General features: G+C 36.4%; 1 protein-coding gene across 2 annotated transcripts in view; it reads left to right on the top strand.

Moving 5' to 3' along the window:
• The window catches only part of ssh (Protein phosphatase Slingshot), a 461,482-nt gene that overhangs the window by 26,250 nt on the left and 412,865 nt on the right, over positions 1-22,367 (top strand). The window contains exon 1 of one of the 2 annotated variants that reach the window (XM_069847760.1): positions 4,657-5,121. The exons of the other annotated variant lie outside the window; for it this stretch is intronic. Coding sequence (XP_069703861.1) covers positions 4,867-5,121 — 255 coding nt within the window. The 5' untranslated portion in view covers positions 4,657-4,866. Of the gene's footprint in view, positions 1-4,656; positions 5,122-22,367 lie in introns of those variants that run through there. 2 annotated transcript variants of the gene reach the window in all.

Below are 22,367 nucleotides of genomic sequence, written 5' to 3'. Positions count from 1 at the left end.
TGGTAAAACATATCTAAAATGAATTTGTTTGGTTACAAATACAGGGTGATACGTTTGGGAAGACAAAAAACGCTGCAACTTGAGAACTTGCTATTCATCTTTTAGTAATCCGTAAGTAGAGTACATTCTAGAAGGACTGAGTTTTGAATGATCATAATAGACCTCAACGTGCTCACCATTGTGTACACAACCCAACACATATCGTGAGGCTAATTCCTCCCATGTGTGATCTTAGGGGTATTTTTTTTCAATATATTAGATCAGCAGTCATCAGCACAGTGCACCCTCGGGCTAGCGTCTCTTACCCGCGGATAAGAGACTGCACTACGGTGCATGCGTGGCTGGTGGCGGGTATGCTCTCTCCCTCTTCCTGCTGTACGACGGGGCACATTACTATGCACTGCATACCCGTTTCCCATTTCAGGGAGTGCTGACGACCATTGTCTTAAATAATATTTGCTTTATGATAATTAATATCCCTGAGCCGCTCTGCATAGACATTCTTCACGGAAACCCGAACAAAGAAATCGGGTGGCATCAGGTCTGGAGAATTTGAAGGCCACATAATTTGCCCACCACGACCGCACCAGTTGACTGACTTGAGCCGAGCATTGTAATATAACACAAGTACTCGCTAGTCAGTGCAGGAAAACGAGCGCCGAGCCGAGCTGCTCAATGTGTGGATGAGTGCTCCACTCGGCTGCCGGTTTTTTCGTGAATCCCTTTGAGTGTTACAAGTCAGTACAGGTCAGCGAGCGGCGCAGCGAGCACAGCTTGTATCACACAGTCGCACAGTGGGTCAGAACGAAAATCTAGCTGGACAAAATAACTTCTCTCCTACATGCCTATAACAGATTTGTATTAAATTTTGTACAAGAATTACAAGTGGCATATATTTTCTTTGTACAAACTCTGATTAAGTTTCTGTAAGAGAACCTACTCCTTTACAGGGGGTGAATTTAGACAAAATTAATAACTTCTCTACCATCTAACGGATTTTTATAAAACTTTCCACAGGAGTGCAGAATAAGTTTTTCAGAAAATTAATAAATTCTCTCCTATATAACGGAATTTTATGAAACTGAACGCAGTATCTTCTTTTGGAACTTTTGGCTCAATTACATCAAGCAAGTACTCGTACTCGAAATCTGTAGAAGATATTCTAATGCATTTTTATATTGACCACTGATTTCTCGATTTTTCAAAATATTCCATAAGTTATAGCCTATGTACCATCAACATTTCTGTCTTTCTATATATAGATTCGCTTGTCACCATCGTGTCTGAATTTTCTTCTTCTTTTACAAATAACACCATCCCATAAGAATGGAAGCAGCACTCCCGACTTCTCTATCTCAAGCGAGAATTAAACCTGGATCACTTCTGAGCCGAGCATCCAAAGTGAGCATTCGCCTGCGCGTAACATTTTCTCACTGCGAGCTTACATTACAGCGTTCGGCTCAAGTCGGTCGTCGGCATAAGGATTAAGAAAATCCCGAACTTGCCATCCTGATGGAATATCATGACTAGGGGGCGGATGTTGATGCCCTAAAAATCTACTTAAAGTGATCATTAAAATGCCCTTAAACTAATGGAAAAATTACATAAAATTAAAAGAAAATGACATTTAAATATTATTTACCGTATTTGCACCACAACTTCTAAAAAATTAGTCACCTTGTTTCATTGACTCCCTGCAAATCTCGGAGAGAGGAGGCAACTTCTTGGAATTTAGCTAAGATAAAGGGAAAGAACATGCAACAAAATGAAGATTTTAAGGGAAAACTATAGATTTTAATGAGGGTTTACAGTGTGTTTCAATCAGAGGTGGTCCATGTCAGTGTCTTCATTCTCTATCTTCTCCTGCCGCACTTCTCTTTTGTTACCAGATCTTCCAGATGAGGGAGTGTGAATGACAGAACAAATTGTGGGCACAGCGTGCATTCTTGCAATCTTTGTGTTAAAAATATTGTCTACTACAGTAGACATCCCTTCCGAACCACGTCCTGTCCAGGACACGGTGAAAATTTCTCCCCTTCCAAACATAAATTCTAAAGACACCCCCGTACCGACAAAAGAACAGTAATGGTCAAAGCCCTCACTTAAACTAAGCCGTTGTCAAGCATTTTATATTACTTCCGTTGTGTGAAGTGAAGCCTTCAGTGGAATGAGGGGTGGACTTTAGAGTCTATTCCAAACTACAAAATTCAAACTTCACTGTTATTCACTTATCCAGTAGGTAATTACTACTGACTTATTTGCTTAGAAAATTATTTAACAGACCTATCGATAAAGAAGAAAGTAAAATGCATTCCAAATGATCTAAAAGTTCTTCAAAGTATTAAAAATGACCAATAAATGCCGAAAAAATATAAAAATTACCTATTAGTTCAAAAACGTAAAAAAATGCAATATAAGAAATTATTTTTATCGTTGGCATTAACATAGAAAGGATGTCTATATTAATAGGCATCGTCCTAATGTGAAAAATAAGAAGATGACTTTTCATCAACATCCGCCCCCTAATCATGACCATATTGTTTTTCTGTTGTGGCCGTCTTCATCGCGCAAAATGCCTGAATATGTTGTATGTGGTAGGAGTAGAGCTTCAAATAACGTTGACAAAACGGTATATGGAATAACCTTCTCCGCGGACAGTCTTCTAACTACTACGCTAACAGCATCTTTGGTTTCGAGAACATGCATAGGGCCACCAATGTGTGACATATTAACAGATATATTTTCTTCAAACGTGCGATAACGTAACATTATTGATTTGTAACTCGGAGGTCTCCGAACACTAACTCAGGGCGAAAACGATGTTAAACTGATTTACCCATTTTCAAATTTTGCATAGGCCTACCATAAAGTATACATATCGCCTGTTGGCTTGCAGTAGACTATAGTCTATTTCGTTTATTTAGCCGTTGATAACGTAAGTGGTAGCCTGATTTATTTTGTTCATAAAAACAATGCTACAAAACTTCCGTGTTTTAACATCGCATTGGAACTAGAAATCTGTATCGCTCCTGACATAATTTTCAAAACTATTTCATTTGATGCCTTCGCAAATGGATCATACGGTATATCACAAGTAGAAGCTAAAATAGTATATACGAAGTGCCATTCTTTGCATGCTATCTTCAGTACAAATTTTCACTCGTCCGTGCATTGCCACCATTCATACTAGTTCGGAGTGATCATAGGTTTCTAAAATAAAATGTGGTTTCAGACAGAGCTTTATCAGACCAGCGTTTTTAACTTTCTCATTAGAAAAAAGTATTGTGATGCTGTAAAAGTCGAGTTCGAGATTTTCGTGGAAGTATACAAAATTTCAGTATCCCCGATACCGCAAAATTGGTTTAAGGATACCGTCTCCTTTTCTGTCTGTACAACTAATTGTCATAACTAGAGGGCGGATCTGTGTGCGGTTAGAAAACGAAACAGGTTAGACGCCGACGCGACGCGAGCAGTAGCAACACACTCCATGCATACGACGCGAAATGTAGCAACACAGTCCATGCAACTTCACTGACAACGCACACAGATCCACCCTTCAATCATAACCATTGGCCGGATTTTTGTATGTTCATACTAATCTGTCAGTTGTCCTGAAATTATGCACGAGAAACTTCTGAGGAGAAATGTATCATACCATTTCTTTATTTATTTTTATTTAACATAATCAAACATTGTTAATTATTCTATATTGTGAGGTATTCTGTGTCAGATGGCAAGCCCTATTTGAGTCAGATTGGATAAATACATAATGATTTTAGTAAAAAAATTAATAGGTCTTTATGTGCAGAATTAGTTCTACTTTTTGTTACGAATGTTTCCAAGGTCTCGGGCCAAGCTACGTAGTCACTACCTTAGTGAAGAACGCTTCGTTGTTATATGATTAGGATCCTTCGTTGTAAACGCATGATGGAAACAATGGGTTTGTGTGCAGTCCAGAAAAGTAAAGTTCATCAAATTTAGGCGCATATTAAAAAATTGGTCATACTATATATTTCGAGTAATAGAAAATATACGGTGAACAATAATATAATTCGTAACGTGACAAAGGAACTGAGTATTATTGTGAAACGAGTAAAACTTGTATTGAGAAAGTATGTGTCAACTCGTGACACTCATTTTTTAGGGTGACGTGAGAGTAGGTTATCTTTGGTACATTTTTTCATGATTTATCTGTTGATTGCACCCATCATCAAAATACAGTACAGTGATCACTGCATAAGAGTATAATGAACTAGTATATGTTTTATATTGCAGGGTTTTTTGCAAGTTATGCTCCTATGAATACTGAGATGGACCAACATGCAATCAGGAAGTTCTCTAATGCGATCTGTGTAATGTAGGTAGATAGCAATTTTATATAGATGTAGTAACGTTTGATTTTGGGATATCAATTTCAAAGGAAGCCCAATCATATGTAATTGACTTTGGACACTGTGCAAGAATACCTGTATATTTATTTTGCTTTGAGACTTAAACTTTGAACAGGCAACTGCCTCGGAGCGAATGAGTGCGTCGTGAAATAGTGTAACGGTGTCTGAGTTTCACGGCCTCTGCCAGTGGGAGCGCTGCAGTAGTGCGGATGCCCTCTCTCTGTCTCTCGAACTCGCCTGGCCTAGCCCGATATTCCTTTAGTTATACAGTGAATCTGTAGTCGGCTGGAAGCGATAGTGGGTGGTGTAAACTTTTTCGCCCACAGAATGCACACGTTCGGCCCCTTTGTCGCTTTCGGCTGAGATAAACATGCTGTAGGGTAAATTATGTGATGTGATACGAAGGTGGTGCCTGTGGGTGTAATAGTGGGTGTGGAGTGTTGAATAGTGATCTTTCTATTGTGTTTTCGTCAAAATGTTGTACATTTTGCCGCCCCCAAGTGCACCTAGTCCCCCGTCACCATGGACCACCATTCTGTTCGGTGGCGGCGAAGGAGCTGCGAGTGCCAACGGTGGCAGTGGTGCCGCTGTTAGGGGTGGTACTGTCAAAGCTACTCGTGGGGCATTGGCCACAGTGGTGCAAGGGAATACGTGGGTCACTGTCACTGATGCGAGCAAACGACCTCCGGCAAGATTCCATGCACATGCGAAATGGAATTTGAAGAACAGGGTGAGTCTCTCTTATGTTGTGATCACTCCTTGAAATAATGGTGTCTGATTAGTGCTGCGTATGTAAGTTAACCGTAGACTACAGCATGTCAATTTTTTTCTATAAAATAAAAAAAGTGTGAATTTCTGAGAGTAATACAATTAAACAATGCATGAACGCACGCTATGCATTTATATGATGGACCATTTATAAAGAGATGGGAAACTGTTAGCCAATACATGACTGATGGAACATTTTTAATGATAGAACACTTCGGCTTAACAGTATTTGTTCAGTAGCGAAACGCCTGCACGTTCTTTAAGACTAAGTTGATGCTGCGGATGTTGATAATAATATTTGTTATTATTATTATTATTATTATTATTATTATTATTATTATTATATCTGTTGGGGGAGCCTCCAGAAATGTGCAAAAGTTGCCAAAATATTCCTCGAATGCCTTTCTGAATTTATTTTCGAGTATTTGAATGGAATATACGTATCTCTGTGCTTACACTTTGTTTTAAAATTCGGTGTAATAGGCCTAAACAGTGTCCAGTAAATTTGAGATGTTAAATATGATTTAACGTGAACTATAGTAATAATAATAGTAATAATAATAATAATAATAACGATAATAATAATAATAATAATAATAATAATCCTTTGCGCGACAGACCATAGAGGAACAAGGCCTACCAGCGGCCTCATGTCCATTTCAGAAGTGAACGATCATCACCGGTAACGGAGTAACGAACTTACAAATCTCACGGACACCGCTAATAAGGAAGTGTTAGAATGAATATAGTTCAAAATACATTTATGTAACAGAAGACGAAATTAAAGTTTAGCTTCAAATCATCATCCTTTCAATAGCAGTGATATTTACAGAATTTCACTTGGAAGCTTCAAACTGAATTTCGATGCATGTTATGAATGTTATCTCAGATTTGTAGGCTAATCAGCATCCACGCATTTAATAGCTAAACAGATTATACTTTTTGTGAGTGTTTACAAACAGTGTTTATTGAATGAATTTTGGGGTTTTTCTGTACTTTCAGAGAATTTATTGTGCATTGTTGACTGGAATTTCCGGTTTTTGGAATCATTAAGTTGATAACATAAAATAGTTACATTTAACTTGTTAGTCAACAAGTCCGAAGACAAGTCCTCATAAGTGACACCAATAAGGTATCGCCCATGAGGCAACCAAGCTAGGCGTTAATAGGGTAGGGTGGCCAGTTTCTTTCCCCCTATATTTAACTTAACGACTGTTATTCAAAGAAACTATGCATATTAACGCGTTATAACTTTGTACTTAGGACGTCCGTGGAATGCATATATATTTGTGTGATGTAATGTATTAATCTCTTATCTTGGCATCATACTTGAATCAACTTTCATACTTCGGAGAAACCAGAAATGCATGTGCTTAGTCTGTATGTATGTATGTATGTATGTATGTATGTATGTATGTATGTATGTATGTATGTATGTATGTATGTATATGTATGTATGTCACGAAACTTGATTGAAATTAGTATATCCGTTCACTGAATTGATGAGAACTGTCGGACTGACGAAAACAAATGGATGGCGCGATATTAATAGATGCTCGCCCAGCAGGCTTGCGAATGCTCTCAAAAGATGGAAGAACATATTTGGTGAAATCTGTGTGTATTGGCTATTTGCGTTTCCACCCAGCTTCAGCGAACAGGCCAATTTAGACGTGTCGGTACAGACTTTGATAGGACCGGGCTCCATCCTCGAAGATATCGTAGTTGATATGTATTTTTTTTGGATCTTCATTAACTAGTAGGCCTTCTTGATCGTAGACAATGCAACAAGAACATTGTGAATCCTTGCATATAATTAATTGACAAACCGTCCTTAATGAGATGAAGACGAAGTATTCAATTTGTATCATGCACGCACTTAGATGAGAGGTAGGGAGATAGAACTGCCGAGCGTCGTCTGAGGGCGATAAATCACAGCATTAGATAGGGGAAAAGGTTCAAGTTCATACTGGATAGCACAGAAAATTATCGTTACTAACTTATTATATATTATTATCGTTATTATTATTCTTCTGCTTCGCATGGAATCAAGCGTACCTACGCTTTTTTTAAATCTGTAGTCAATAGCTTTACTATCAGAGTGAAACATTTATACTTTCTTGCAGTTAGAAAATGCATGTGATGATAAACTACACGCTCCAAAACTGAAGGAAAAGTGGACAAATATGAAAATCTAGGACAGAAATCAACTTGCATGTGTTCTTTTATTCTTTTCCCATTACAACGCTTAAAAAATGCTAATGGATATTGTAAGGCTGTAAAATAATTAAAACATTTCATTGATTAACAGGTGGAAAGTCATTGAGGGTGCTATTCATAGACATTTCGCTAGCCCGCGCTACGAGCTCGCTAAGCTAGCCCCGGCTATCGACTGGTTACTTGTACAGGATTCATATCATATATCATTTCGCTAACACTGGTTTATGAATACGAAAAACGTTAGTTCGCTGATCATCCACCGGAAGCCCGCGCTAAGAATGTCTATGAATGACTTTATCTAGTAAATCTAATTTTTTATTGTTCTTAGGTTTAATGTAAAATAATTATGGTATTTCTAGATGCTGATTTTATAAAAACTGTCGTCTAAATTTTATAGATAATCAGAAATTAATTATAAGATGCATAATCTGATTTTATCATCTATTTATATCTTCTTGTACTTGCTTTTGTCCATTTTACCGCATCTCTTGGCAAAATATTTGTCATGTGCTTCTGATCGTACGGTATCTAGGAATGGCCAAAGTCATTTAGAACAGGGGTTATAGAAAGTGGTTTTAAAAATGCCAACTTCTTCAAAAAAAGAATTTTTTTTATTTGAGAGCTCTTAACCAAACTGTTAGCAACAGCGTGTCTTGAGAAAAGATAACCTACATATCCTTTAATAGTTTTCCATTACGATTAAGGTATTGACGGCGTATTAATAATATTTTGAAATTGTTGTTATCGTTTGCTATAAATTGTATGACATTTGATTGTTACCATATGTATTGAATTATTTCTCGTGGAAGGATCGGAAAGCAGAACTGCATAACAAAAAGTTTTTGACACTGTTCATTGCTCATTATTTCTAAAGACGGTAAAATTGAGTCGTACGTTCAGTATACGTAATTACACGAGTAGTGTGTGTGTCCCGCTACTTACTGTTGATGTTCCTTGGTCCTAATTTTGTGTTTCATCTTGGTAGGGTATTATCCGGAATGAAATCTTGACAGTTATTAAAAACAACTCACGAATGCTACGTATATGCTATGAATAACCTCGGGTTTACAACCTTCGTTGTTACTATCTAAAGATGAGACGATAAGTTTCTTCGAAATGTTTCTTCACGAAACAGTGCATATATCCTTGAGAGTCATCATGGAGACCGGACGGGCGGTCCCTCAGTGGGGTATTAATATTGTGGAGCTTCTGAATTCGGGGCTGTGGACCGGCTATCCTCTGTAGGGGGTCCATTACTTTTCCTGTCTCTCAAAGGAAATTTGCTTCCGTTCACACCGTTAATTGTGACTCGTCTTCCACCTCGACAATGCAATATAATCAAAGTGTTGTATTTTTTATGAAGTATTTGTTATTCAAAGTAGGTTATACAAAATCCTATTAGCATCTATAACTGAAGAAAGATATCAATATGTCGGAGTTCAAACGGCAGAATTCTGATCTCAACAATAATCTCCGTGTTTTGGTTTCATGACATGGGAAGTCACCTTCGAAACTTTGCGTTGTCTGGAAAAAGTGTTACACCGCTGTTTTTAAAATACAGTAAAACCTCGTTAATCCGGACTAATTGGGGGATAAGTTAACCGGTTTAACGAAATTCCTGATTAACTGAAGAAATAACCTAAAAGGCCAGTGGAAAGTGTTTAAAACTCCGTTTATAGCAACAAAACACGTTTATTATGGTGAATTTAAAAGGAATATACCTAAATAAACTATACAGTACAATGAAATTTAAAACAATACATACAATGCAATATATACGTGATACCCATAATTATAATGGTGTGCCCAACGGACCTGTAATTATTAAAATTCCATAGTTATAATGTATAAAAGTAAGTCTTAAAACAAGGTTCTTTAATTTTACCAAACTTGTCGGTTTTTTGTCTGGCCGGATTAAGCGAAGTCCGATTAACGAGATTTTACTACTTTAAATGAATTAAAAGAACGAATTTCTCTAATTTATGTTTTATTATGTCGATTTATCAGTGATTTCAGAAAATTGTATGTTTTATTGCTTATTGTTTTTTGTTTTAGCAAATCCCAGTGAGTATTCAACATGTTTAGTCTAACATACTCCAGCTTCATTATTACAAAACTGAACTCTGGCACACTGTAAGATTTAAATACAGTATTTTATATATTATGTGGACCGTAAGTAATGCCATTAATTTCAGGAGCTTATTATTTTTGATATTTCAAATAAGAAAGTTTAATACAATTTTTCTTGTTTTTGCTTCCTTTTCGAAATAAAAAATGGTTTATATAAAACATTTCATAGCGTATTTTAGGAAATCCATTGATTTAATTCCCAAAATGTTCAGTCAATTTTAGAGAGCATTGTCTTATGATAATAAATTATTCAAAGGGCTTCAGTTTTGTTCATTAAACATGCAGATATTTTATCCGAACAAATGTAGCTTTGTAAAATTCCTTTGTAGAACGAAAAGTTATATTTGTTCAGATCAAATTTCTACACATTTAAATTACAAAACTAAAATTCTTTCAATAATTTACTATCACACTGCTCTCTTAAATTGACTGAGCATGTTGGGAATTAATTCAGTAGCTTTTCCCTAAATACGCTCTGCAATGTTTCATATAAAATATTATTTTTTCTCGTAAAGGAAGCTAAAAGGAGCAAAGTTGTATTGCACTTTTTTTTTTTAGATATCTCAAAGAATACCCCCTAAAATTAATGACATTATTTACAGTTCACCATGGACATGGGCAAGTTAACAAGACGTATTTACATGAGGACGGACAAGACAACAGGCTTACTCCTTGCGGAAGAAGTCATCTTTCTGAATATTAATGACATTTGATAGGGAAATTTTATTATGGTTTTATAAACGTAATATCATAGCTATGATCTAGGGTAATATGACAGTCTAAGTCTTTCCTGTTGTTGCACAAGCGGCCGAAACTGCCAATTCATAAAATTCGGAGAATATTTAGTTTGTTTTCGATATTCTTAACCGAACAAGTTGGATATTAGCATAATGGTTTAATATTCGTGTGGTTCAAGTTCGGGTATCCTGATTGTCAATAGTCTCACCATATAGGTCTACATTTCTAGCTTTTTACTTCACATGGAAAACACGTAACGTGGGGTGAGCACGACTCCGATATTCACCTATCAGTTAGGCCCTAACCCAACCAACATACATCATCACTAGGGTACAGATTTTTAGGTCGTTAAAATGTAAAAGTGTAGGAAATAGTCTCTAAAGAATTTAAAATAGACTTTAACAAAAATAATATTTTCTTTAAACACATGTTCCAAATCATCAATTCACTTCTAGAATTTAATAATTTTAAGTGCTTATACACCGTTACCACCACTACTACTAAAAGTACAAGAACAACAAATATCTAACTAGTTATACATAAACTAAACAATTAAATGAGAAAATTATGTTTTAGACATAAATTCAGTACACAAACAAGTCAAATATAATCAATTTTTACCAAGCCCTGTCCGTTAATGTCCATAATTAGCTTCGCAATAAATTACTAATAGTTTTTCTCAAATTTTCAACTGAAAAGCAACCCCGTCTGTCACTCATCACAATTTGTATACTGAAAATGAACGCTCCACATCCACTGAAGTAATAGAAGCGTATTTCAATTTTGACACTAGTTGGACAGGAATGTTATATTTTAAATCCGTGTTCTTCCCTGTTACGATGTCTGAAGCAGTACGCAGGTCCTTCAGTCCTACATTTCTCTACAGAACTTGCTTCAGTTTATCCCGTACTTTATTTCCAACAGAACCAGGAACACATTTGGAACTTAAAATACAAATTTTCGATAAGAATGGGCGTTTTGACCTATTAGAGATAAAACATACTTAATAGGCCAAAATAGGCTTTGTCGTCAAAATAGGTATTTTTAGGTGCTATTAAAATACCAATTTTAGGCATAGTTTTATATGAAACGTGTGAAAGGTTTTTATGAACTTATCTTTTAAGGATAAAAATAGGTTTTTACTTAAAACCCGAAATCTAATCACATTGAATATAAACGTCTATAATCTGGATGGGATTCGAATCAGTGACCGTGGCTTTTAGCCATTGTGACCGGTTAAATTTTGAAGGAATGTTAAAATCAGATACTGTCGCTTCGTTCAGTTTTTTAATTAATCACCAGGCCCAACCAGCCTGTCATTTTTACAGACGGTGAATAATAGATCCTGTTGAAAGCGTGATTCAGTGTAAGGTTTTATTAATTATATACACATTTTTTTAAGTTCTACCGTAATGTTTGTCTCATAAACATTAATTTATATTATTCTAATAATTGCTTAGAAGGTTCCTTTTCTTGACTAATATTTAATGATGTACGGTAACATGATAGTTGCTTGGGTCATTTGTTCCTCTGAATACTCGTCATAAAAATTTTTGCAGAGCAGAAACCTGTTTTAATGTTGAAGTTCTATTTCCTTGTCGTCTCTTATTCCCCATTCCTTTCTTCCATGTCTCGGAAGCTACTGTACGACCTTGCAGAAGGGGAAAAGGAGTGAGTGACATGGCCGATCAGAGTGTAGTGAACGCTGCTCCGCTCTTCTGTCGTGGATGTTGAATTCAAGTACGGTTTTGTTACTCGAATAATTCATTTGATATAAATACTTCAGTGAGGAGAAGTCAATGTATCTTTTATTCTAGATGGTGACATGTTGTAATAACTTCTAGATATCACTGTTATTCAGTATAGGACTATAAAATAGAGGCAGGTGAGATCTCGAATAAAGTGTAGCTTTCCCTCAACTCTGTATATGTTTCCCGAAATAGAGGTTGTAACGATCGATGTTTCACGTTCGGCCCATTTTAATGTGTGACCTTTTTCTTCCTGTCGTCATTAGTCATCCTTTTCTGTTTTTGTATTACTTTCCTCGGTTTTATGTGCCTTCCTTAAAAGTCACCTTAAATTATTTTATAACTGTTTTTATTCCCAATTTGGGTTCATGAAAGTTTCTCTGCACTAAAGAAATGTGTTAGTCACTACAAAATAACTGCCTATCTAAATAGAGTATGTGCGACTTCAGGCTTTCGCGATGATTGTGTTAAGAAGTGAATTTGGGTATTCAATCGTGTGTCTGAACTTAACAGTTGCACAACTCCACACAGAATTTCATTTTTTTTTTGTTCTCCGTTTTAAGAAACGAAATATAGCAAAATGGTGTCTATGTACATATTTTAAATGTGTATAATACTCTAAAGTGATATAGGCCTATAGGCTATACCTAGGTATATAATATACAAGTAAATATTTTTAAGAACTCTGTCTAAAATTATCCTTTGTATGTAAAAGTTGTTGACGAAAATTTGTCTAGAATGGCGATGAAACTTATAGTTTGTGCCATATTCAAAGCCTTCGCATATAATAAAAATTATGAATATTAATAACAAGTGATGTGCTTAAGATAACTAAACCATAACCTCCGATTTCATCTTGAAGGAGTTCAATAAAGGCATGTAGTTGAATGTAGCTGTAATGTTTCTTTAAGTAATATGTTTGCCATTTCTTATGAATTAGGCCTACTATAATGACAATCTTGTATAGGCACAGTTATGAAGATATAATAAAGATAGAATTGTTTATTGCAAGCCAGAGTTTTTTTAACATTGCACGTACTAAAGTCTAATATTTGGAGCACATAGGCTACTGAATCACTTTTTTCCCTCTTTATTCAGAGTAGGGGCCAGAAGAATAACACTAAAGCCCGAGGCTTATTGTGCCCTAGATCTTTATGTCAGAATGATTGAGTCGAATTATCGCTTTCTTGTAAATATTGTGACTCAGCTATGTGGTGCCATCTGTCGATTCAGCCATGTAGGTTCAAGGTCTAGTGAACTTCTACTTGAGCACTTTCTTACCCCCTTCCCGTGAGCGTAATACTATAGTCTAATACATAAAGTCACGAAGCTTGAGGTGATTTTTTGCATTTCTCGCGATGCAATGCTCCAAGCGGTTAGCAACAGAGAGTACAAAGAGCAATAGACTGTGCGATAGTAGCGATCCTAGTGGCTAGCAACTAAAGTTCAACTGTCATTGGATGCATATTTCCTACGTATTGAGCTTCGTGACTGTATGTAGGCCAACTAGTCTGTAGTAATACCTTCCTCAGACTGATGTCATCTGTACGACAATCACAATACTGTAACCAGCTTCACTATTTTGGGTAGATGGCTATGATGAATCTTTAAATAGAGAGTCACGGTCGAATAATGTAGAAAAGTGAGAATCCCGAGAAAAATCCTCAGCAACTTTGTCTTTGACCAGCATAAATACGATTCCGCTATTACTGTGATTTGAAACCATAGCCAGTGTACTGCCAATTGAAATACCAATGGTGCCTACTGGAGTACTTAGCAGCCTAGTCCTCCTGACGTTTTATACAATAGTGAGCCTTGTAAACAATATATATTAGACCTGTTGTCCTCGGTGATGGAGTGGGTACCATGCTTACCATTAGGTTCGATGTTCGCTGTTCCAAGCTCAGCCTAAGCAGATGGGTTATGGACGGTGTAAATCCACACTATGGCAATCTTAGTAGTAGAACCTGAATAAAAAGGCTCCAGACAAAATTTACCGATCATTTTACGTAAATTTAACTTCGCTAGGCCTAGTCATCAAAGGTAAAGAATTTCGCATACTATTACTCCCACTTCAAAAATAAAATTTTTTATAACAGAACAAAGTGCTTCATGGCACGTGTTTGAAGTGAATCGCAAGCTACTACTTCTTTTTTTATGAGTGCATTTTGAATAAGTGAGAGTAACAGAAAAGGTGGCCGGTGGAAACTATTATTTCATGAAAAAAATATTGTATCGTTTTAAAAATGCCTTTATCATGACTTGTGCATTATGTTGATTAGAATTTGTAAACATATTAAGGTGCTAGTTCTGCAGAGACATGAGCTTGTGCGACGCCATGCAATGTATAACTTACACAGACGACATAGTCTACATAAGTAGCCTAAAGTAAATGCTTCAAACTTGCTATAGGGTTTTGCTGTAAAATTAAGCGGTAAATTCCTAGATTTTTTAATTATAAAAGAATAACAAATAAAAATATTAATAATCATTAAAAATTCCTAGTAATTTACCGGTTCACTGTACAGAGAAACCCAGTAACTTAGTAATGTTTGTTCCAGTGTATATGTAAAGAAACATAAAAGTAAATATCAATTAAACATAATGTAAATTGTGGCGCAAGGGGCTTCTTGTATAAAGCGATACCTACAATATTTTATTAAGTTATTAATAAAATGCAAACCACTTACCATAGAGGAATGAAATTTTGTATATTTTGTTATTATTAACCCGATACACCAGTGATAAAAGGTTTGTGAATTTAGCTTTAAAAACATGAAAGTCAGTAATTTCAGTATAGCGTCCCCTTAAATTGTATAAGTTATAGAAATACATAAATATATACAGGGGACACATACCCAAACTGCTCTTTGTAAGAAAAATGTAGGATTACATGTAAACGACCGACAAAAATCCATTGGAAATTAAATAAACGATATTTATTTAAACTTCAGTGTTTATGATGACGATGATGATAAATGTTAATACTGATGCTGATACTGTGACTCAGTTATGACCACTAATTTAAGGAAGTTGCTGGCATATAATATCGTTATGTTTATTAGAAATTAGAGAAGCTGTCTTTATAGTAATTCTCCAGCTATTTATTTCTTGTTATGTATTAGTAATTTTCCTGAATTTATTTGTCAAGTAATGAGGAAGTTGATGTGTCTTCCTATAAAATCGAGGTACCCCCAATTATCTTCCTCTTTCTTCGCTGCTTTCTCCAACTCATAAGTTTTCAATAGAATTGCCGTTGATAGTTAATGGACCATTATATAATGAGGTCAGCTTTCAGAAGTAGAACGGGCATGATCTCGAAATAAATGGCGTAGTCAAAATGCTATGCTGCATCCTATTCCTACTTTTCGATACTTTCACGCAGTTTTAACGGAGAAGCGAAAGCAAGTAGTGTACGAAGAATGGTTATAGCTAGAGGCATTTATCCTACTTGGTAGAAGGATAACATTTAGCATTTTCTCTAAGGGCATTTGGGTAGCGTGCATGCAGAACTCTGTAACCTGCATTCGCCTAAAACTCGAGAGTGGAAAGTTGAAAATATTCATGTTGAATTTCGAAGGTGTCAAACTAGATTCGCTACTTAAGTGTGGGAATATATCAGCTTATATCTTTGTTGTTTGGTGCTTTCTTAACGATAACGTCGTACTCGGTGGCCTAGTGATTATTGTGGTAGTTGTTAATCCGATGTTCGCGGATTGAAACCCGACTGAGGGCAATGGATTTTTAAGGATGATAAAACTCTTCGTATAGCTGTCTCCGGGGGGGGGGGGGAGAAATAAAGCTGTGAGATGTGTCGTAGATTTACAAGAACCCTGACTCTTGGTGGTCACGCGATCTCCACGTTTACTGTTGGATCCGTGGTTCGCAGGTTCAAACCAGGCTGAGGGCGATGGATTTTGAAGGACGATAAAGTCCTTAGCTTTACTTCTTCCAAAAGAAAAGTAAAACTGTTAGTCCCTTATCCTTGATTTACGGCACGCAAAAGAGTCCTATTCCCAACTGAAGGCTTTAGGAAAATTTTGATGACCATTTCTCGCCGACGTTGAATTTGGATACTGAATAACCTCCGGATTTGAAAGAGTCATTAAATAAAATGTCACTACTGATTAATGTAGTTAGTTACGTAAAGGAAGATTGTAGAAGGAATTGGTTTAATTTTATTTCTGTAATTGTTTTAGGTAGGTACTCTTAAGCCTTGGTTTTTCTGAACCGACGCATGCGACGTGCGACATGCGAGATCCGCCTCTCACAAATCCGGACTGCACGAGAGATAGTGAGTGGTTTCTATGGCTGCGGTGCGCAGACCTCGCATCTCGCAGTTATAGAAATCGCTCACTATCTCTCATGTAGTCCGGATTTGTGCGAGACGGCCTCGCACCTCGCACGTCGCAAGCATCGGTTCAGAAAAACCAAGGCTTAACCCAAGTTAAGGCGAAGGAAAGGTGTCCGTTTATACGTCATGCGGCTCACATAAGAGGGCCGGCTCTCGCTTCCGGTAGGCCATGCCGTTGGCGGGATGAAGTGGTTAGGATCACTCTCTGGTTGCCTTTTTGCCTCCGAGAAATATTCAGTACTCAGTTTTGTAGGAGGCTCCATGGATTACTTAAGCCTTTTGCAATTTGCAAGATGAAGAATCCTCTTTCCATCTGGACTTAAATCCCGGTGTTACTCTGGGTTTATCCACGAAACCATTTCGTATTTTCCTTACGGAAGAGTTTCCAACAAAATACTGTTATTGCCTTTCAACTGTGAACTTATATTTATTCTAGGGCCTACTGTAAGTACGTTTGCGATCCATTAGTTTTGAAGACAAATCTGTAGATTGGCGACATTGCAGAAAACATTTCTAGTGTCAAGGATAAAAACCTTAATGCTGTTGAAATTTGGAAGCAGATTTTTATAGTAAATGTAAAGTGAACCCCATTACAGTCGTAATAGGCCCAAAGGAAATGCCATGGTACTCATTTCTGTTTAAGACTGAGCGGTCGGAAGGATTGAATCAATGGAGAAAATCCATGACCCCATCGGGAATCGAAACCGCGAACTTCCGACTTTGCATCATTACGCTTTAATCGCGACGCTACCGCGCGCACCCTGATTTTTTGTAGCACCGAAATTATTACTTTTATTATACTTTAATCTGGATATATTTACTGCAATAATTGCAATTTGGTGCTTAGAGAAATCAGTAGCATTTTATGTGGTCTGTATAAAATTAGACCGACTCACCGTACCAGACCAGAATACACTTCACTTACCGCTAGAGATAAGGTTTATAGAGTGTGTTCTACTATGACTTTGAGATTATGACATTTGATACATAGTGTTTTGTTAACTGATCATCCCGAGACAGACTTTTTTTTTATAAAATTGAAACGTTGCAACCGAAAATCTTTATAAAATCAATCAAAGACAATTTAATTTTTGTGTAATAGGAAAGATTTCACAAGTGATTCTGAAGGTTGACGCAGTTTCATGTTATTTCCGGTAGTTGATCTCCGACGCCAGATCCTTTTACTTCCTCATACCAGGTATAGAGAAAGTATTGCAATGCTACAAGATAACGAACGGGTAATTGGAATTTAGCCTACAAGTTTTCTGTTTCTCTGATGCCGAAGAATTTGTATAGCTTTTAAGTATAATTATTCTTTAAATATTGAATGAGAGTAACATTCTTAACTAAAAGCTGTATTTCGAAACCGCTGGCAACAATTTTCTTATTTTATTACAGAAGGAATGATGTCGAATAAAATATTTTGGATCGTATTTTCACCCAGAAAGTTTAAATGAAAAGTAATCCTCACATCGAGTACTTTTTTCACTTACAATCCGCAGAAAATGCGTAGAAATTACATACAAATTTTTCCGTTTAGAAGTTGTCAAAAGTGCCATAGACGTTATTTTCTTAAGAGGACAGTCTTTACGAAAAATTTGCACACTGCTTTACTGGTTGTTGTTGTTTAGTCAACTGTCTGAAGACAGGTATGAACCTCGTAACTAACACCAATAAGGCATCACTTATGAGGCAACTAGGCCAGGAGATAATGGGGTAGGGTGGCCAGTTCTTTGTAAGCATGATAATTCATAGTGACAGTAATTCGTCTGATCTCCCAAACCTTTTATGTGTTTAATGCAGTTTACCATTAATTTACTGTAGGGTAAAGGTTGGTTATATTGTGATAGAGTAATATTGTGATAGTTCTTTTTGAGAATTTGTTACAATTTCACTGAGCGAGAGCAGGACCGGTTTTTGTGCATAAACCTGTCCACGAACATTCCCATAATACGTTGACGCAAAAAACCGATCTTTCTGTTGCTCAGTAAAATTGTAATACATTCTCAAAAACAACTGTCACAATATACTCATCACAATATTACCAACTGTTACCCTATAGCTATGAGATATTCAACAAACTTATAGTGAGAACATATGTGCAATTTACATTGTAACATTTATTTATGAAGAAAATACGTAGCCCTTTCATGTGGTATGCCAGATTGAGACAGTAGTATTAAGTAGAGAAATTTGGTTGCTGGTTCCGTATGGCGTGTTTCACGATAGGTACCCTTAGTGACTACTCTTAGAATCTTGACAGGGTATGAGAAAATCAATGTTGTATGGATCCCTGGATACAATGTCGCAAGTGATTAACGGAATGATGAACTGGCCAGAAACACCCGTATATTTTTAAGAAATTATGAACCACTTGAAGTGAATTACAAGCTATGATGAGACTTCCTTACGTTTCTCACGGAGGACCCATAATCTGACTAGTAAAATGCCATCTAGTGAGTGATATGATTATAAAAGTATTGAGAAGTCACTATTACCTGAAGTTACCCGCAAAATTATGAGTAATCTCAGAATTAGGCAACACGAGAAGAAATAATAAGTTTATTCTCATTTCTTGCTCCAATATTCTGAATTGGGGCCAAACGGAAATGAGTTAGACAAATGTTCCTTAGTTCCGGAGGATTTAAAAGAGTTTAAACGAGCCAGTTAACCAAGCAACATGTCTAAGTATATAGTTGTTTGTTTAACCCCTATGTATGGGGCTCATAATGATCGAAACAAAAGGCCTAAGCGCCAAGATGATTTTAGTCGTCTTGGAAGGAGGGAAGATAAATTCACGAGGATTGTTGCTGAACTAGTTTTTTTAGTATTATTTAACAACGTTGTATCAACTACTAGATTATTTATGTCGGTGATTGGTGGTAGCTAGATGGTACTTGGAGAGAGGAGACCATGAGATTACCTGACATTCTTCTTACATTTGGGTAAAACCTAAAAAAAACGCAGGGATATAAATAATTAATCAGCCCACACAGGGATCGAAATCCACTTCCTAGAGTAGTTCCGTATCAGCAGGCAAACGCGCTTACCGCCTGAGCTATGTCGATTGTTGACGGTGATATGGCTGGCATTATGAGTAGACTATTTACTTTCTGTAGGGCACGTACTTCAGAAAAATACCCTTGAAAACCAATATTGCGAACTCCGTCTGTCTTGATTCTTTCATACATAATGAATTAATGTCTTACTCCTGCTTTAATGTTCAATATGTCTGAACAATCGCTTTATCGGCATTGCTACTGTTCTTTTTAAACGTACGGTAAGTTCTGAAAATTGTAATTGGTATCACGTAAAATGCACGAATTACGTCGCAATGTTTGTGTTACAAATGGTGGTCTAAATAGGCTAGAAAATACGGAGATTTTGACATTGTTTTCTACACTGTAGTCATTATTGTACAAAAGCTTTAATGTTTCCGCTTTCCGTGTTGATTTTAGTAAGCTCAGATCTATATGATTACGGGTGTGCACATGTCGGTTGTCGACAAGAAAAGAGAAAATAGTGTTGTATTCCGTCATACAGATTACTGTGTGAAAGAAAGTGCATAAATTGTAAGTTTCACTGAATGATATATTGTAAAAAGTCGTTTGTCATGTTGCCTATATATTTATTTTATTATGCGAAGTATAAAGGAAACATTGGTAGGCTACAGAAACTTACTTCTACATCTTTAATACCGAAAAATAAATATGTTTGTCTTTTCATTTTCAAGCGTTATTCCTTCAACTAATGGACTGACTTCGTTTTTACTGAATACCTACAAATGAATTTATCTGAAAAATATGCACATAAAATACAACAGTTTAACTGCGGTAAAATCATGAGAGTATTTTTAAATCTTCTGCCAAAATGGAACAAAGCGGTAATTTATTCTCTCTTTATTACACAATAAACAGTACCGCTACCAAGTGAAACAGTCGAGGCTCAAATCCTTAAAAGCGTTTGGTTCAGAGCAATAATAGGTAGGTTAGTAGACAGGGTTTATGAAGCCTGTCAGTTGCCGGTCGCTACAAGCTAATTGTGAGAACTGAAGTGTAGGTTGAAAAAGTGTGTGTCAGCTGCCGAGGATGTCACCTCTCATTACTGTGTATTGTACTCATACGTTTTTGAAGTAGGGGTTACAACAGGCAAAGAATTCTGTCGTTGGGAGTGTTATGGCTGCAGAAGAATGAATTTGCAAAATTGTGGTCGTGGATAATTTTGACTGAGCTCCGGTTTAAATAGTTGTTGGTTTAGTTACATAGTATGATGATTATCTGATTGAGGTTCTGGCTGATATGTACATACATCTGTTAGACAGTACATCTCACTTGACGATATATCGATGGCTCAGAACCAGACTGTTCCAAGTCCAGTTATATATATATATATATATATATATATATATATATATATATATATATATATATTTTTTTTTTTCAGGAGAGCTATTTTAAGCTCCTGACATTCAGAGCTTCATGAAACAATTTGAAATAGCTTCATAGAACCTTATGGAAGGAATATTTACAATTTTGTTCGATTCATATATGTAGACAAGGACATGAAACACAATGAAACACAGATTTCTATCTTATAAAAAGTTGGACTTAGAACAGTCTGGTTCTCAGCCATCGATATATTAGAGGGAGAACAATTGTTTGCATACATCTTAAGTCTAATTAGAGAAATATGTTACTACTGTTTCTCGTAATGACAATACATTTGGTAGCTTAGTTAGTAATGTTGCTACTAATTTTTAGAGCAGAGATATCTATAGCTGAAATTGATAATGGCTGATCTGATCGCATATAGATGTTTGAATTATTCTTCTTGCCATCTTTTGCTATCCATTTTCTTTCCCTGGGAATAAATCTTCCGTATCGTGTTTGTGTTTCTTCGCCCTCCTCGATTAACGAAAGCCACATTTGGGAAGCATTGAACTCTACCATCTAGCTTGCCTTTTATAGAGGAAGAGAACTTGGACGTCTTTATGATAACGGAAGTGACTTTCGGTGTGTTACCAACCTTCCGAATACAGAGCTGAAACTTGTGGCAGTCCGTTTACCAGACGTCACCTTCCTGGGAACTTCTCACCAATTCAATGTACTGTTAACTTCTGGCTTGCCGGAACGTTGGAGTCTTTGCACACACAAAAACGTTGCTTTTTTATAGTGGCTAAGACGTGCCTGAGACAGTCTCGTCCGCTTAAAGACGGGGAGGAGAGACATTTTGATCCTCAATTGTACATTCGTAGGATATTCCATTGCACAGAAATCTTTTGACATATTCATTCTTTTTCCATTTGAATTCTGTTTTCATTATATTCACACTGCTGTACACAAATGGCCTCTTTTCAACGTCTTGAAGCTATAAACACAATCGTAGTATTGATGACTTTCTGTAGGTGTCAATATTTGTTAGAAATATGAAGTTGTAGTATCGTAGCATCTTAAATTAAATAATAGTGTATTTTTATACACTTCTTGTCCTATGTACTGCACACACACGCGCGCACACACACACACACACACACATCGTGCGCGTGCTCATTAATAATTGCCCGATTTTCTTGCTGTATCTTCACGATATCAAAATCAAAACATAATTATTATATAAAATTTGCATTGTATGGTAGTAGTTACCACACTTTTATAGAATGGAGAACATTGTGTACTGTGCTTAGGTACTTTATTACAGGGAATATAATATCAGGACGAATAGTAGTATTTCTGTTCCTCCTGATACTATGCAGCCAACTTCAAAATCATTTTACTTTGTCCTCTTGGTCCTCGAGAATTAATGATAAAGTCTTAACAATTGAAGCATAAATCGAGTTTTTAAATAAACTTTCAAAGATAGAAAATGAGTGTTATTGTATATATACTTACTGGCTTTTAAGGAACCCGGAGGTTCATTGCCGCCCTCACATAAGCCCGCCATTGGTCCCTATCCTGAGCAACATTAATCCAGTCTCTATCATCATATCCCATCTCCCTCAAATCCATTTTAATATTATCTTCC

Source organism: Periplaneta americana, chromosome 15 (assembly GCF_040183065.1).
Source record: "Periplaneta americana isolate PAMFEO1 chromosome 15, P.americana_PAMFEO1_priV1, whole genome shotgun sequence".
NCBI classification, from domain to species: Eukaryota; Metazoa; Arthropoda; class Insecta; order Blattodea; family Blattidae; genus Periplaneta; species Periplaneta americana.
The sequence above is the reverse complement of the archived record's forward strand: the minus strand, read 5'-3'. Positions and strand labels throughout refer to the sequence as shown.